Source organism: Protopterus annectens, chromosome 8.part0 (genome assembly GCF_019279795.1).
Source record: "Protopterus annectens isolate FY-2018-M chromosome 8.part0, PAN1.0, whole genome shotgun sequence".
Lineage (NCBI taxonomy): Eukaryota > Metazoa > Chordata > Ceratodontiformes > Protopteridae > Protopterus > Protopterus annectens.
Window position 1 is genome coordinate 1,833,058,815 of NC_056741.1, and position 19,357 is coordinate 1,833,078,171.

The 19,357-nt window shown below is 40.1% G+C and overlaps 1 protein-coding gene across 3 annotated transcripts in view; it reads right to left on the minus strand.

Moving 5' to 3' along the window:
- Positions 1-19,357, minus strand: part of LOC122809662 (RNA-binding Raly-like protein) — a 904,169-nt gene that overhangs the window by 731,889 nt on the left and 152,923 nt on the right. For all 3 annotated transcript variants that reach the window (XM_044081323.1, XM_044081321.1, XM_044081322.1), the window contains exon 2: positions 10,040-10,115. In XM_044081323.1, coding sequence (XP_043937258.1) covers positions 10,040-10,115 — 76 coding nt within the window. The remainder of the gene's footprint in view (positions 1-10,039; positions 10,116-19,357) is intronic.

The window sequence follows — 19,357 nt, forward strand, 5'->3', positions numbered from 1 at the left end:
CAGTCCCATCTCTTTACGCATTCTACCTAATAAACCCTTTCTGCACTTGCTTTTAGTCCTTTTTAATTTAATTACATTTTTTAAACTGTGTGTGGACTAATATTGCTACATACTCAAGTGTGCCAGCTTGCACTGCATGTGAATTGTTTTACTACTGTTTTTGCTACTTTTCTGAAAAAAAAAAATTGTAAGCCTGTTTCCTATCTTTCCTGTAATTAGTGTTCCAGATACAGATTTGCTGTATCCAGGACTATTTGTAAGCTTCTGAGCCCCCAAGCCTTTCTGTGTTGGAGGGAAGCCTTCTAGCTTATCAGTGGGAGTGGTAAGCACTAGGTAACCTGTCTACCACATAAGGAGTGGTTCTGGCCCAGAATTTGTAGTTATTGGCCATTTGGGCGGTCTTCCATCTCTCTCAACTTTCTGATTTGAAGGCCTGCATTTGCACTTGTTTCTGTCCTGTAACTCCTGGGCCCATCTCATTTGCTCACTCAAAAAAAAAAAAAAATGTATCTGCTGTTACTGTATTTGTGTTTCTTCCTACTTTATTTTGCTTTTGCATCATCTTAAAAGTACTCAATTGTATTTATTACTGCTTGGTGTAACTCATTCTAAGCCTTTTAGTTTAAGCACTTGGGCTTCAGACCAGTTGTTTTACATTAAGAAGGTTTGTGGTCTGCACTGTAGTGGCAGATCAGGTAGCTTGCATCCTTCTAAGTTGGGAACTGCTGACTGAGGGCTCAGTGTCTGTTATTCTAAAACTGTATTAATTCTGGTTTAAGCACTTGGGCTTCAGGCCAGTTATTTTACATTAAAAGGGTTCGTGGTCTGCACTCTAGTGGGAGGAGAGGCTGGACTCTGCCCATCTGAGCTGGGAATTTCTGGTTAAAGGCTTATAGTGCCTGCATATTTAAACTGCTTCTTACTGAAATTGGTACACCTTGTTTGTTGTAGCACAGACTAGATCCAGGCCTGCTGAATCTAGCTTTGTTTGTATAACTTGAGCACTAATCCAGGCATTCTTTAAAGTATTCAATTGTATCTATTACTGCTTGGTAGTAACTTGATTAAAGTGTAGCTATCATTCTAAGTCTTTTGGATTAAGCACTTGGGCTTCAGACCAGTTGTTTTACATTAGGAAGGTTTGTGGCCTGCACTGTGGTGGCAGGACAGGTAGCTTACATCCTTCTAAGTTGGGAACTGCTGATTGAGGACTCAGTGTCTGTTATTCTAAAAGTATATTAATTCTGGTTTAAGCACTTGGGCTTCAGGCCAGTTGTTTACATTAAGAAGGTTTGTGGTCCGCACTGTAGTGGCAGAACAGGTAGCTTACATCCTTCTAAGTTGGGAACTGCTGATTGAGGGCTCAGTGTCTGTTATTCTAAAAGTGTATTAATTCTGGTTTAAGCACTTGGGCTTCAGGCCAGTTATTTTACATTAAAAGGGTTTGTGGTCTGCACTCTTGTGGGAAGAGAGGCTGGAGTCTGCCCTTCTGAGCTGGGAATTTCTGGTTAAAGGCTTATAGTGCCTGCATATTTGAACTGCTTCTTACTGAAATTGGTACACCTTGTTTGCTGTAGCATAGACTAGATCCGGGCCTGCTGAATCTAGCTTTGTTTGTATGCTTGTTGTTTGTTTGCTTGTAATTTCCCTGAAACGCTAATTCCACCTAAAACTTGGCTTTTCAGTGCTTCTGTGGATCCCTAGTGATATCTGCATTGCTTACTGTACTTATTTCCTTGTTTCACTTGAAAGAAAGTTACTGTTTTTTGTTTTTGCATTTAAGTTACCTGTAACACATTGCATTTAAGATACCTGGCACTTGCTCACTAAAGAAATTATATAAGTCCCCATGAGTACCTTGTTCCCCATTGGCCCTTTTTTTTCAATTATAAAGGAATTCCCAATACTATTCTAGCATGTCCAAAGGTCAGTTGTCAATCTCCTCTCCGGTCCAGCTGGTGAATCTGGGAATCTTGAGGCAATGTTACAACTGCCTCATGTACACAGACAACACTCTCCTCCTCCCAACAAATTCCAACACATGTGAGAGATGCAACCATATAGCCATACTGGAGGCAAAGCTCTCTCAACTCAGTACTGGCGAAACCAGTCAGGAGGAGAAGGAAACCACACTCACTACAATTCCAGTCTCACATAGACCTACCACGACAGCAAACCAAACACATAAACACACAAAGCATACTCGGAGGCTCTAAATAAAAATCTGCCTAAGCAGCAGAGACCTCCAAAGCAGACACCCAAGCAACCGCTACCCCAAAACAAAACACGTGCAACACATAGCTCACAAAGCCAGTGTGCCGAACAGTCACAGCCCTTAAGGCTAAACAACACACCTGATACACTTGTAATAGGTGACTCTATCATCAGGCACACTGACGTCCCGCTCACCAGGCTGAACAAGGATAAGGTCATGGTGAGCTGCCTGTCAGGCGCTAGGATCCGCCACATAACACAAGCACTCAGGTCACTCCAAGGCAAGTACAAATATTACTCGGTCATTGTCCATGCTGGTGTGAATGACCTGAGACGTACCTCCCTGGACTACATGAAAAGAGACATAGAGGAGCTCTCTGAGCATGTAGCCCAGGCCGCTATGACCCTGACCTTGAGTAGCATCTTACCCTCACCAAGAATGATGCCACAATATGAAGACAAGATGATCAATTTCAACAATTGGCTTAAGTATTGGTGTCATTCAAAGGGGATCCAATGCCTGTCAGCCTGGGATGACATGCTCGACAAGCCACGATGCTTCGCTAGGGATGGCTTGCACCTGTCACCCCTGGGCTTTCGGATATTGGCAAAGGCTCTTGCTACCCCCATAGTGCCTTTTTTAGGCAAGGCTCAAAAGACAAACCCACCTCCATAGGTATCACAAGGGATAAGAAACTAAGAGCAATGCTACTCAACGCCAGAAGTCTAAACCTCAAGATGCACGCACTCGAAACTCTCCTTAGCATGGAGAACATCGATATCTGTGCAGTAACGAAACCTGGTTCAAGGCTCCCAAGAGCACCCCAGCACTACCAGGTTATACCTCATACCATGCTTTTCGGCCCCAAAACTTGGGCCGAACCACAAAAGGAGGGGGAGTATCAATATTCGTCAAAGATACCCACACCTCCAGGTTGGTGGCACAGCACGAAGCATCAGAGACTATCCATGTGCAACTAACAGTGGGTAAAACTGCCTTTCAGTTTATAGCCTGCTACAGACCACCCTCCCAAACCCAGGAACCCCATTCGGCCTTCCTGAGAACACTGGAAAATATGAAGGTCTCTCCAAACACCATTATATTGGGTGACTTCAACTACCCAAACATAGACTGGGAGCATTACTCTAGCTCAAACACCCTAGCCCAAAGGTTCCTAGAGTTTATAAACTCAAATGCTATGGAATAACTTGTTACCACTCCCACAAGAGGGGAAAACATACTGGACCTGATCATCACCAACATGGGGACTCCAAGCAACCGCTACCCCAAAACAAAACACGTGCAACACATAGCTCACAAAGCCAGTGTGCCGAACAGTCACAGCCCTTAAGGCTAAACAACACACCTGATACACTTGTAATAGGTGACTCTATCATCAGGCACACTGACGTCCCGTTCACCAGGCTGAACAAGGATAAGGTCACGGTGAGCTGCCTGTCAGGCGCTAGGATCCACCACATAACACAAGCACTCAGGTCACTCCAAGGCAAGTACAAATATGACTCGGTCATTGTCCATGCTGGTGTGAATGACCTGAGACGTACCTCCCTGGACTACATGAAAAGAGACATAGAGGAGGTCTCTGAGCATGTAGCCCAGGCCGCTATGACCCTGACCTTGAGTAGCATCTTACCCTCACCAAGAATGATGCCACAATATGAAGACAAGATGATCAATTTCAACAATTGGCTTAAGTATTGGTGTCATTCAAAGGGGATCCAATGCCTGTCAGCCTGGGATGACATGCTCGACAAGCCACGATGCTTCGCTAGGGATGGCTTGTACCTGTCACCCCTGGGCTTTCGGATATTGGCAAAGACTCTTGCTACCCCCATAGTGCCTTTTTTAGGCAAGGCTCAAAAGACAAACCCACCTCCATAGGTATCACAAGGGATAAGAAACTAAGAGCAATGCTACTCAACGCCAGAAGTCTAAACCTCAAGATGCACGCACTCGAAACTCTCCTTAGCATGGAGAACATCGATATCTGTGCAGTAACGAAACCTGGTTCAAGGCTCCCAAGAGCACCCCAGCACTACCAGGTTATACCTCATACCATGCTTTTCGGCCCCAAAACTTGGGCCGAACCACAAAAGGAGGGGGAGTATCAATATTCGTCAAAGATACCCACACCTCCAGGTTGGTGGCACAGCACGAAGCATCAGAGACTATCCATGTGCAACTAACAGTGGGTAAAACTGCCTTCCAGTTTATAGCCTGCTACAGACCACCCTCCCAAACCCAGGAACCCCACTCGGCCTTCCTGAGAACACTGGAAAATATGAAGGTCTCTCCAAACACCATTATATTGGGTGACTTCAACTACCCAAACATAGACTGGGAGCATTACTCTAGCTCAAACACCCTAGCCCAAAGGTTCCTAGAGTTTATAAACTCAAATGCTATGGAACAACTTGTTACCACTCCCACAAGAGGGGAAAACATACTGGACCTGATCATCACCAACATGGGGACTCTGTGCTCCAGACCAGAAGTGCATCCCTCACTGGTAAGATCAGACCATAAACTAATCTCACTGGATATTCACATCCTGACTCCATCCCCTGCCCTGTAAACCACAGTGAAAAACTTCTCTAAAGCAAATTTCACACTCCTCAAAACCGAGGTGGAATCCTTCAAAGCCCCCGGGCCTGTGGAAAATACGGCCCAGACCGCAGAATCCTTTATAAATGCATTCTATAAACACCTTCAGGAATGCATGGATCATGCAAACCCAAATAAAACCAAGACCCAATCCTCCAAAGGCAGACGTCCTGTCTGGTGGATCCCAGCCATAAACAAACTATACAATAGAAGGAGGAAGCTACTACATGATAGAGCAAAATCCCTAAAAGGGAAAGCATCTCTGATCAGTATTAGCAAAAAACTACGGGCGCTCATAAAATCGTCTAAGGCCAGCTTCGAGAGAAAAATTGCACAGGACACTAAGGATAATTACAAGGCTTTCTTTAGTTATGTTAGGAACCTGGGTGGGAATTCCCAGATATGCTCAGAATTAGTCCAAAATGACAAAAAATACACCGAACCCACAGACATTGCCAACATCCTAGCTGACAGGTGCAGCATAAACTTCTCCCCCCCCCTCCCCATCAAAAGGGCAAATATCTATCCCAGCAGAGTGCTGCCCTCCTGACATCTCAGATGCTCAGGTAAGAGCTGCCCTCTCCAAAGCAAAAAAACACAGCATCAATGGGACCAGATGGTGTCCCGGGCTGCGTCCTACATGAACTCCAAGAAGAGCTAAACCCAAACTTAAAACTACTGTTCAATCTCAGCCTTACTACAGGATATGTACCCAAAGAGTGGCGTACAGCAACAGTGGTCCCTCTCCACAAAGGTGGTGCCTCAATGGATCCTGGAAACTATCGCCCCATAAGCCTGACTAGCTTGGTCTGCAAAGCTATGGAAAGGATCATCATGGACCTCATAAATAAAGATATTGGGGACCTACAGACACTGGATCCTACCCAGTTCAGCTTTGTTAAGGGCAGATCCTGCCTCTTTAATATGGTTGATTTCTTTGAAACAGTCACCAAGGCCATTGACGAGGGGAAGGTGGTCCACACAGCTTACCTGGACCTCGCAAAAGCCTTCGATACAATACCCCACTTGAGCATTATAGATAAGCTCACCAGCTTAAATATAAACCCCTATGTCACTAGATGGGTTGCAAACTGGCTCAAGGACAGAACCCACATGGTTAGAATTGCTGGAGCCATATCAGACTCCAAACCAGTTACAAGTGGCATCCCACAAGGCTCAGTCCTGGGACCTCTCTTGTTCGGTATATATTTCTCGGAGGTACAGGCCAACATGGAAGGACTGTGGCTGACCAAGTTTGCAGATGACTGCAAACTGGGCCCCATAATCGACCCTCCAGCCGACACAAGCATCCTCCAAAAGGGCCTCATAGAAACAGACAACTGGTACCAGAGCCATGGCCTCAAGCTAAATGCCAAAAAGTGTATAGTCATCCCCTTTGGCAAAAACAAAGTGCCCACAAATTACCACATAGGTGGTAATCCATTAAGTACAGAAGAAGTAATTAGGGACCTGGGGACCCAAGTTGATAGCAATCTCTCATTTGACAACCACGTGGCCAAAGTGGTTAGAAAAACATTTTATATAGCCCACCTAATCATGAAGGGATTCACATCTAGATCAGGGGAGGTCATCGTGCCTCTTTACTCATCCCTCATCAGGCCCATAATTGAGTACAATGCCCCTTTTGGGATGTACCTTACCAGACACCTGCAGCAACTGGAAAGACCCCAAAAGTACCTCACCAAGAGGATCAAAGGGCTTAAACAGATGCCATATGCTGCCCGGTTAAAGAAACTCCAGCTCTACTCAGTGGCATACCGCCTGCTCAGAGGCGATCTGTGCCTGACGTATAAAGTCATGTCCAACCCGGAATTAATGGACATGCTGCACCTCAGAAAATCCAAATCCCATTGAGCTATGCACTCGAGAGACTTGAACCTCAGCACTGAAATAAATAGGACATGCTGGAGGGACAGATTCATAACCCAGAGGCTCCCTTCACTCTGGAATAAAATCCCAGTCCAGGTTAGGCAGAGTCCCTCATTGACTCTCTTCAAGAGGAATCTTGATGAGTGGATGGGAGATCGTAGGTTTACCCCGGGTATCACTTCTGTGTCACTATTAGACAGAGGCACAGTATACTAACCACGAAAAAGGGCATAGCAAAATTAATTTAAAATGGGTGGCGAAAGCCAAACACACTCTGGCTAGGCTTATAAATGCCCTAGGGCAGATAGCCTAGTATGAACCTATGAACAATTTTTGTTTTTTTGTAGATTCCAGTTTACCATCTAATTGCTGCAGGCTGTTTAACACCAATTGGTAGTGATGTGCTACATCGGGACAATGCAAATTTTCACACAGTTCATTTTCCAACTTCAGTATTTCATTTATCATTTCTGACTCTACTGGTGCAAAAAAGTCATTCATCAGTTGCATATAATCACTACTCAATTTAAGATTTAATTGTTGCCATTTCTTTAGAAGTTCAGGGTTCGTATTAGCATAGGATGGCATAGTTTTAATACGCAAACCTCTTGGTGCTATTCCCACCTCCAAATAAGCGTTAAAGCTTAGTCGTTGCCATTGGAGCCATTTGAAGGCTTGAACCTTCCTTTCCAAAACCAATATACGCTCAGTAAAGCCTTCCATCTGCTGGGGAGCGACTCCCATAGTTTCTACTGTAGTAGTTGCTATTTGTATTAATGGTTTACCTTCTGTTGTAAGAAGTCCTTTCAGTGTATGCTGATTTGCAATAGTCTCCATATCAGATAATAAAGATTCTCAAATAGTTGGGGACTTGAATAATGCTTTAGAGAATAGGGAATACACTTGGATAATTAAGTTAAGAGCTGATATGAAATCAGGACTGAATAATGCACTGACCATTAAGCCAATACTAGTTAAAAAACAGAAAGAAATAAGATGAAAAATGACTATATTTTATGGGTTTTGTATTTTATGTGTGTGTTATATGCATATAGGAATATTTTAAAATAATTTAGTGATTTTTGTAATTAGGTTTATGTTTTATAGGCTGGCTGTTATCATGTGACTGTTTAATTGACTATTTAAGGTTCTAGAATCTAATATAGACATTCTAACACTGATGAAGGATTTGTAATCCGAAAGCTTTGCTGTTTTATTAAAGTATCTGGTGTTTTTCTGGAGTTGTATTTATTGGATAAGTGCATTTGGCTACAGTTTCAGTTTTATCACTGTCTCAACCTTAATTTCTTGTAAGGCATAGATAGCTTTGACAATGGGCGATCAAGGCGATCTTTTTTGTTTACGAAGATTGCTTTTAATTTCCTTAGAGCATACATTAGTCTGTGTGTGTTCTGAGTGCTATGTGAGATGAGTGTGTATGTGTGTATGTGTGTGTGTGTGCATGTGTGTGTGGTTTCGACAACCTCATGTGCACTTGTATGCGAGAGTTTAGCCTCCAGTGTCATTGTGTAGGCAGTGTGCTTCTTTAAGGGTTAAGTGGTTGTCAGTAAACATTAGACAATTGCTATTTTGTCTCAAGACGCTCATATCCATCAAGCTGGCTATAGGAAATTGCATATGCATACTATACAGTCCTTTTATTTCTGAGCTACAAGGGAGTAGCGTATTGGGGATAGAAGGCTATTAAGGGTGTTTTATCCGAGTAGATTATGCTAAACCGTACTAAATTCTACTAACTTTAATATTTACACAATACAGATATTGCCACCTGACTTCCAATTAGCTGCTCTAAACTTGATGGCGCACAATGTATTTACGCTATATTACTGCTTTACAGGGTACAGTTTTATAAACCATTCTTTCTAGGTGTTGCTGCTATACAGGGCATTGCTAACCCATGCAAATGCGCAAAATTTATAGCAGCACAGGAAAACAGAAAACTAACTAACTAATGAGTCCTCTGGTTAATAAAATGACTTTATTTTTTACTTTAGTCTCATGTGCAAGTTTCCTGATAATATTTTGAAACTGGTATCCATATATGTTGCACTGAGGACTATGTCCATTGGAATACTGGGTCATGGCATTATTTTATAACTTATAGTCATCACGTTGTGTGTCCTACCATTACAACTCCCTGAGACTTAAAGTGAGACAGGACATAATAGTTGTTTGCAGGGATTCAAGCCAAAACAAATAAATGAATAAAATTAAAAGTAAACCATAGAAAATTTGATTTACATACAAGTCAAAAGGTATACAATTCAAGCTTACATTAATGAAAATAGTAACAGATTCAACCAATTACCTTTTTCTGCAGGAGTGCAAGCCCCACCCCCCTCCCGCAACCATTCCTAATACTTAAGTATACTAACTTTGTATTCACACAATCATAGGGAAAGAGTGAACATCCCTAAGTGACTAAGCTACTAGATTTTCCAGAAATGCTATAATGTACTGCACTAGGTCATTTTGTTACTTTGTGCATATCCACTTCACGATCACAGACACTGCAGCAAATCCATCATAATACTGAACAAAAAACTGCAAGCCATATAAAAAAAAATCTGGCTAGGAGAGCAGTGGCCTTTGATTAAACTTTGCAATAGTCCCTTTGATGATGAAGCTAGCACTGCTCAGTGTGATGATGAAGATAGCACTACTCAGTACTGCAGCATGGAACTAACTTAAAGGTTCCAGCCAGTAGCTGCCTCCATGTGGGAAATAGACACAGTACTGAACAGCTGACTTTTAGAAGTTTAGGCGATCAGCGATGACCACTTGAATTTATTAGTGTTTATGTAAGCATAGCTGATATGTTTCTCTGCAGTAACAAGCAAATATCAGACCATGTTACTACTGCTTGCTAGCTGGCGAATGTAATGCCCTGCTGCTGCCAAGTAATTGTCCTGCTTTTAATTCCTTGTAGTGACTAAAATAACAGTCCTTGTTCATTTGTGGTGCTTCTCAAGCTCCCACCCACATCAGGGTATGTAATCTCCAGTGGCTCAGTGTTATACTATAATCCCAGTGTCATTTATAGCTCTGAATGCATTAGTAACAAATCACTGATAAAGCCCTGTGCGAAGAGAAGTCGGTAATCCATGGAAGCTTCCTGCAGCTAGACAGTATGGTGCATCAGGATTTTTACTATTCTAGCTCTTGATTGAACAAAGCTATACATGTCACTATATGTGGCTCCTGTTTAATAATTATGGTTTACTACATTGGTGGCATGTGGCACGCTTAATATAATTCATAAACCAAAACACTAAATGTAGTACTCACCCATGACGCACTGTACCGAGCCTCTTCTGTCCTGCCCGGGGTCTATTTGATTTTGGGTCATCTGCCATGTTGATATCTGGGTAAAGAAAGCAAGCTATGAATACCTTGTACCACTAACTTTTATTTCAAATATAATTCATGGGATAGGCACACTGTACCAATCACCATTTCATCAGCTCTAATGTATTGGAGGGAGAAGGCATGCATCTTGTTGGGAAGCAATCGTAATCTGAAAGCAAAAAAATGCAGATTCATAGAAACGTACATGGATATTGAAAAGCCATATAAACTCAATCAGGTCTCCACTCTTTGCCTGCCTATGGCAACAGGTACAGGTTTGTTCCTCAGCATTCTACTTCCTCCTACTTAGCATAAGAATTGAATTGCCTTCTGTCTCATGCATGCATTCCTCCAGTCACTCTGTTGGTCTTGGCTGGCTGCTGGGCCTAGAGGACTTGAACTAATTATATGTAGTAGGTTAATAAATATGTTTCGGTGCCTGGTATGCAGGCATACTATCATAAAATGATGTCCAGTTCATTGCCAGTACTGTAAAAAATTGAGTTCTCTATAATAAAATCCTTGCAAATCCATCTTCATTTCCTGTAAATAATGTGCCTGTATAAAGGGAGTCTTTATTTTTCTGTTTGTGTAAAACACCTGGTATACCTACCTCTATTGTGCTTCTTGTCAGCGGCATTTATGCTGATGTTTATCAGCTGTTCTACATCAGTAGCTGTTCTCTTCTGTTACATGCAACAGAAAAGCTTTTGATGTTTAACAGCTGTTCATTTGTCTGTAATGGAAACCTTGCAGCACTGCTGTGTCCACTCATGGCTATGCAATGATTGCTGTGTTGACAGTGAGGCAGTTATTGCCCTCCCCATATCAGACTCTTTCTTTGTAAGATGACAATGTTTGTCTGCAGTGAAACTTGCTTATTCTATTTATTTGTTAAGCAACTAAGTCCACCAGGCAAAGTGCCTCATTTTCAGGGTACCCACTTCCTCTTTTACAAAGCTTGTAAGTAGTGACAGAGGGAATCAAACCCAGAACTCAGGCATTAAGGTCAGTAGCACCTCATAGCTGTAAACGTCTAAGCTAAACTGCCAGAAACATTGTCAGTACAGAAATGAAATTAGTGGCATGTGAGCAGTACGTTTCTGTAATACAGTTATTGCTATACAAGTATATGATTCTTTAAGGCTCGCGCATTTATTTCTAACATATTCACAGAACTGTATTTGGCATATAATAGTTGTTTACCTGTAGTACAGTTCCTATCCCATCTATATCTCGCTTTTTAATTTCTCCAAATCTTTTGGATTTCTAATACTATGACGGGAATGGACCCCATTCCTAAGTCAAAGTACAATTACATTTCATGAAATTAGTATTGTTTTGGTCTTTGATATTAGCCAAAAGTGCTCTTCACAGCACATGCAATGTGCCCAGTAATGACTCCTTCTGCAATTCGTATGGGGTAACATGGAGTGGTAACATATCTAAATATGATTGTAGATTATTTTTTATAATTGCTCCTACTACTATTTGAACTGCCTGAGTGTCTTTCTTCCACATAGCTCTTGTTTCTGCCTGCAGATCTTGATATTTTATGACTTTGTGTCTCTCTGTATGCAAGACACTGTCGTCATTAGGTGTGGCGATTTCAATGATCAATGCTACTTTTGTCTTCTTTTTCTTGGACCACTACATCCAGTTTTCTAGCATCTATCTTTTGAACTGCTGGTAATGGGTGATCCCATGTGATATAAACTTAATCATTTTCTATGATGCTTTGAGGCTCATGTTTCCAGTGTTTTTCAGCCACTTCAGTACCATAATGTTTGCACAATCACCAGTGCAACAGTCTTGACACATTATTATGCCTTTCAGTATACAGTCCTTCCACCATTAGTATGTCGCAACCAGCAACGAGGTGTGCGACTGTTTCCAATTTGGTTTTACAAAACCTACATTTGTCTGTTTCTCCCACATGTTCCTTTGTATATGATTTGATGACAACATTGGGTATTGATCATGGCTGATTGTAACAGAGTCCCTCTAATATCAGCATTAGACTCATTCTTTCAAAATAATCACATTTCTGTATAATGCAACCCATCTCCCAACATTATCTAATGCTGGGTTTATGACTACAATATCTCTATAATGCAGCCTTTGTCCCAGCAGTATTCATAGCTGAACTTCTTTGCACATGAATTCTGGGCAAAGCCAAAAATAATGGTGGGACAAAGGCCCTGAGTTAACATTTTTCTTACTTAACTTAAATAAGTAAGACAGGTTTTGTATCAACATGCATTTTTTAAACAAGAGGTAAACTCTTATCTGGAATTATACTGACTATAATCCTCAGTGATGTACCAGAAAATCAAAATTTATGAGAAACAGATCAATAATATAAGGTAAATTTAGGGATATTGTGCAAAACGTTTGGACAATAGAGAGGTATGGTATTATCTAGTGATGGGTTGTATTATACAGAAATGACAATAGTATACGTCTCTCCTTGCACTGTTTGATGCTGTATATATATGGCTGTCACTTCTGTTCAATAAAACGTGTATTCCTGAAGTATCTAGTTAAGTGTACAATGACTATTTATATCCTTGCTACATTTAATTTAATTTTATTTAATTTAGTTAACTTATTTATTTAAATTTGGTAAGTAACCCTTTTTAGCCAAATCATGGACTCCAGAGGAGCAAAATATATAATGCAAAAAAATAATAATAAAAAAAGATAACAGAAGTGATAATACATCATATGCATTAAAATGCATATCAAAGGTAAATACACACAGAAAAGGAGCAGCAGGAAAACAATCTTCACAATATTTCAAGCAATGTGAATATCTGTACAGTATTTACTGGATAGAGCTCTCCTAGGAGCATACCTTTAGGTAGCATTTGTAAATATTCCAGTTACAGTAAGTCTACAAGACTGCAGCAAATTATTGACAGTTTTCTCACACTATATATTGCTTCAGTTTAGCCTTGAAGCCATCTGTTTGAGAAGGTTTTTCCTGTGGATAGTTGATTCTGTGTTGCTGGCCTGAAGTTAGTAAAAGCCCTTTCCCCTATGGTAATGTCAAAACAAGGTCACTTCAAAATAATGCCATCATCCTGACATCTTCTCAATATGTATGATTGTTCTGTTATTTATAAGGCTGATTTTAATTTGGGAGCACTGACCCATGATGATTTTGAACAACGGAGTGCTGAGTAGTGTAGTAACTTGGTCTAGTGGTGGAGAAAATAAACCTGTGCAGTAACAAAAACAGGATTGCTATGATGGTTTAAGGTTCATAAGTATATATTATGCAATCATGCTTTTGGGTTATTATTAGCCTAGCCTGAAAACCTTTATCTAAAGCTTTTTTCAGTGTTGAGGAGGTATACATGAGAGGCCTGAAAAACTGTGGATACCCATCTAGTTGTTGAGATTAATCTTCTGTATGGTAAGGGTAATGCTTTTTGATATGTAGTGGAATTTTATTTTATAGGTGAGGAATACATTGTGATAACACTCTGCCATGCCAGTATGTTCTGTTAATTTGCTGCTAAAGATTTAGGTCTTTCATGTAAGTATTTTAGACATTGTTCGACCTCAAATGGCACAGGAAATCAACAAAGTTAAGCTGGTACAGAAGGCTTGATATAGATCACCATGGGGAGCCTATAGGATAGTGTGGACAGGACTGACAGTTGGCTATGATAGCTAAGGGAGTGGTGAAGTGTTTTTGGTTAAGAATTTCTGGGGTCTCAAGATGAATTGTACATTTAGATAAATATATGTCAAAAGGGGCATTATTCCTGGTTTCATTTCTCCAAGTCATTTGGGTTTCTAATTCCATGATGGGAATGGACCACATTCCTAAGTCAAAGTATGATTAAAGTTCATGAAATTAGTATTGTTTCAATCTTTGATGTTAGCCAAAAATGTTCTTCACAGTCCTCCAGTGTGCTCAGAACTGACTCCTCCTTCAATTCATATGGAGTTATATGTATCCGTAGCACATCTAAATTTATTATTTTATTTATTTTATTTTTTTTATTTAACATTTGTTAACCAGGATAGTCCAGCTGGATACATGTCCATTTTCAGTGGAGGCCCGGGGAGAAAAGCTCCAAAGAGACAATTTTACAGAACATACAGACAAACTTGGGTACATATTTTATCTAGATCCATTAGGGTATCTAGTTATTGACACTTACAAGTATAAACTACAGACAGATACAGTTTACAATAGTCAATAAACAGTTTTACATTGTTCATACTAACACTGTTACATGTATGTCATCATACCTCTGATGTGGTATACATTTATATGCAGGTAACAAATAGGACTCTAGTTTAGGACAATAGTTGCAACAATACTGGAGTGGATCAGGTATTAGTCTGGAGCTGAACGGGGACATAGCCATTTGCTGCTGAGGTAGTTGTAGATAGCTTTTTTAAATGTAGGTAGGGAGGTTATCAGGGATATGGATGTAGGCAGGGAGTTCCAGATTTTGGCCACATAAGAAGAGTAAAGGGAGTCACCAGCATGGTTGTTGGATCTAGTAACAGCTAACTGTAGTTTGTCAGTTGAGCGGAGTTGCATAGGACAGGAATATTGTTGGACAATGTTAGCCAGTGAAGGTGATATATTTTGTTGATAGAGTAGCTTGTGAGTAGTAACCAGCTGACTATGAATAAGTAAGTTTGGTAGTTCAAGCCAGCCCAATTGCTTTAGGTTTAGGCAGTGATGTGTTCTGTAGGAGCTGTTATTGGCAAATTTGGCTATCTGATTATAGCAGGTTGTCATTTTATTGATTTCTGTTTTGGATAAGTTAATCAAGATGGGTGAGGCGTACAGTAGTGTTGAGAGAAGGTGTGTACGTGCAATTGTAGTTCTAGCATTATGGGTCAGGAATGCTTTATATTTGTAGAGGCTACCTAGCTTTTTGTTAGTATTTTTAATGACCAGATTAATGTGTACATCAAATTTGAGCTTGTTGTCAATAGTAATACCTAGTAATTTTGTCTGGGCTTCAGGTGATATGGGGGTTCCGTTATTTGAGTGGATAGTAAAGGTGCAGGTGGGGGCAGTTATAGTTGAGGGATGAAATAGTAGGAGCTTGGTTTTTTGGGGGTTGAGTAACAAGCCATTCTCAGTGAGCCATGTTTCCACTGAGTGAAAGTTGTCCTGCGTCTTTTTATGGAGATCTGGTAAAGTAGGGGTGCTACATATTATAGTTGAATCATCTGCGTATTGTATAAGGCTTGAACTTTTTGCAACTGAGTGGAGATTATTTGTAAAAATTGAGAACAGCAGGGGGCCCAGTATAGATCCTTGAGGTACTCCGAATGTTACAGGTAAGAGTGGAGACAAATTATTATTCCATAGTACTGCATGTTGTCTATTGTTGAGGTAGTTTTTAAACCAGGAGACTGATAAGTTATCTAAGCCTAGGTTTACAAGATGGGAGATTAGTTTTTCATGGTTAACCATATCAAATGCCTTTGATAGGTCTAGGAAGAGGGCTGAAGAAAGCTTACCATTATTCCTATTGTGATTAATGGTATCTATGAATGCTAGCAGGGCGGTGGTTGTGCTATGTCCTGGCCGAAACCCATGCTGTGTATGAGATATGAGCTCTTGATCAATAAGATGTGTCATTAATTGATGGTGAATACATTTTTCTAATATTTTAGCAAGTGGGGATAATATTGCTATTAGTCTGTAGTTAGATATGTCATAAGAATTTCCCCCTTTGTGTAGGGGTATGATATAGGCAGTTTTCCAGATCAAGGGTACTAAACCTTCTGAGATGGATTGGTTTATTAGGATTGAGACTGGTTTAGCTATTTCAGTTGCTGCTAGTTTTAAGAATTCATTGGGGAGGAAATCTGCTCCTAGTGTTGTTGGATTTAGTTGGGATAGTAGTTTTCTGATATAGGAGGTTGGGGTGGGTTATAGCTTAAATGTGGGGCTGTTAGGTTCGTGGGGGACACTGGTAGTATTTGTGCAGGTTTGGTTTTGGGCAAGGGCAAGGACAGTCTCAGTAAAGAATGAGTTAAATGATTCAGCTATGTTTTCTTTTGTTAAGCCTGTTGTTGGGGGTGGGATAGTGGTTTTTCCAGGGTGTAGTAACCTGTTTAAGCCTGCCCAGAATTTATTTGGATTGTTCGAGTATTGGGTTTGATGGGTTATAAAGTAATTTCTTTTATCTTGCATAACTACTTTCTTAGTAAGATTTCTTATCTGCTGGTATGCTTGCTGTGTTCCTGGGTTTTTGTTGGACCTCCAGGCTGTCCAGGCTCTATTCCTTTCTTTTATTTTTTGCCTTGTTTCCCTTGTTAACCATGGAACTGTTTTAGATCTAACTCTGGTAGTTCTTGCAGGGGCATGCCTATTTAGTATCTCTAGGAAGGTAGAGTTAAAGTGTTTGATAGCTTTGTCTAGGGGTAGATAATACAGTTGTGACCAGTTGTAGAGCTTTAGATCTTGTAAGAAGTTTGGTAAGTTGAAGTGTTTTTTGTTTCTTATTGTTTGGAGTATGGGGGTTTGGGGGTGGTGGGAGTTATATTTGAGTAGGAAGGTAGTTTGATGGTCGCTTATTGAGTCAGGAAGGGTACTTGCTAAATATGAGCAAGGTATTTTGTTTAGTAAAATCCAGTCTAAAAGTGTTTCTCTTTTACTCTGTTTGTCTACTCTAGTGGGTTCTTTGATTAGTTGAAAGAAGGTAAGTAGGTTGATATAATTAGTGGGAGCCTGGGAAGAGCCTGTGAGCCAGTCAATATTAAAATCCCCTAATAGAATAGTTTCTTGTGGCAAGGTTTGTGATAGCCATTGTAGTAAATTTTCCATGATGGGGATATTATTGCCTGGGGGGATATAACCTGTTACTAAGTTGATAGTTTTGTTGTTACCTATTTTGAGCTTAGTTAGGAGTATTTCTACCTTGTCCAAGGGGGTTAAAGTCAACTCAGTTTTAGCTATGGAAAGTGTATTTTTATAAAGTAGAGCAATGCCTCCACCTTTCTTCTTTAGTCTATCTTGCCAAAGGATACTGTATCCAGGTGGTAGGATCTCTGTATCCTTGGTAATTGGTTTTAGCCATGTTTCTGTTAAACTGATTATATCTGGGAGATATTGTGAGATTAGAGTATGAAGCTCATGTATCTTTTTATTGAAGCTCCTGATATTTAGATTTAGAAAGAGTAGACTATTTGCTGGTCTGGTATTGATTTGGGTTAGTTTGGGAGGTTGTGTATTAGTAGGAGGATTTGTATCATAAGGACCTGGGTTAGGGTGGATATCTCCATCATTTAATAGTTCACGTTTTTTTTTTGTAGTATTTTCACTATCTTTTGCAGTATTATTATGTATTTGTGGGTAATAACAGATTTGGGGTAGGTGTTGATGGGTTTAAGAAGGGTATAAGTAGTGGCAGTGGTGTTGAATAGGGTAGGGCTTATCATTAGGGAGTATGTAGAAGGGATGGGAGAGATAATGGATGTGGATTTATGGGTGAAGGAAGAGCTGTTTTGTATTGAGTAGTTGGAACAAGTGATGTGGTAGATAAATGCTAGAAGGAGTAGTAGGGTCATTTGCTGGAGGAAGATATTCATAGTAATTGGCCTTGGTTAATTGATAGGAATGAATTGGAGTGATGTAATTAAATATATGAGGGTAGTAAGGGTGTGATTGGTAACAAGATGTATTTATTGGTAAATAAGACTGTAAATTATTTTTTATGAGACCCCATTGCTCCTACTACTTTTGGAACTGCCTGGGTATCCTTCGTTTACACTGCCCTCATTTCTGCCTACAAATTCTGGTATTTTATGACTTTGTGTCTCTGTATGTAAGACCCTATAATCAGTGGGTGTAGCAATTTTCAATAATCAATGCTTTTTGTTTTTTCATGAACTACTATATCTGTTTTTCTTGCATCTGTTCCCCTACTACATAACTCCTTAATACCATCTCCCAGACACTACAAGCTTTAACCAACTACTATAGTGCTCTTTTACTTTCTGCATCTACTTCCTCTCTTACCCTCTGCCATTTGTAACTCCTCCTAGAATCCACTCCTTTTTCTTTCCCTCTTCAGAATTCTAACTCTGAATCTTTGTACACAAACCTATAATATGTATACTTTGTAAATATTACTCAGACTGTTTGAATTACATGTTTTTCTTTTTTAACCAATACTTTTCATCATTTGCATGCTACCATTGTTCTACAACTTTAATTGTCTATGTCTGCATTTATAACTTTGTATTATTGTCAATGTCTGTGGAGTTTTTCTCCCCTGGCCTCCACTGAAAATGGGCTCTTCCAGGCCCAGTGGACTACACCGGTCATCAAACTGAAAAAAATAAATAAATAAGTAATTAAATCTATTTTTTTAACTGTTGGTAATGGCTGAGCCATGTGATATAAACATCATTCTCTATAATGGTTTGTGGCTTATGTTTCCATTGCTTCTCAGGTACTTCAGTACTGTAATGTTTCCACAATCCCCAATGCAACAGTCTTGCCACATTATTACTGCATTATTCTTTTTTAATTTCTCCAAGTCTTTTGAGTTTCTAATACCATGATGGGAATGGACCCCATTCCTAAGTCAAAGTACGATTAAAGTTCATGAAATTAGTATTGTTTCAATCTTTGATGTCAGTCAGAAGTGCTCTTCACAGCACGCGCAATGTGCCCAGTGATGACTCCTTCTACAATTCGTATGGAGTTGCATGTATTGTTACCATATCTAAATACGATTGTAGATTCTTTTTTATAAGACCCATTGCTCCTACTACTATTGGAACTGTCTGGGTATTGTTCTTCCACATTGCTCTCATTTCTGCCTCCAAATCCTGACATTTTATAACTTTATGTCTGTCTGTATGCAAAACACTGTAGTCACTGGGTGTAGTGATTTCAATGATCAATGCTAGTTTTGTCTTCTTTTCATGGACCCCTATATCTGATTTTCTCACACCTACCTTTTGAGCTGTTGGTAATGGGTGATCCCATGTGATGTAGACTTCATTTTCTATGACGCTTTGTGGATCATGTTTGCAGTATTTTTCAGCCACCTTAATACCATAATGTTTGCACAATCCCCAGTACAACAGTCTTGCCACATTATTATGCCTTTCAGTATACAGTCTTTCTGCCTTTAGTATGTCACAACCAGCAAAGAGAGGTGTGCGACTGTTTCCAATTCTGTTTTATAAAACCTACATTTATCTGTTTCTCCCACATGTTCAATGGACTTTGTAAACTAACGTGTATGTAGCCCA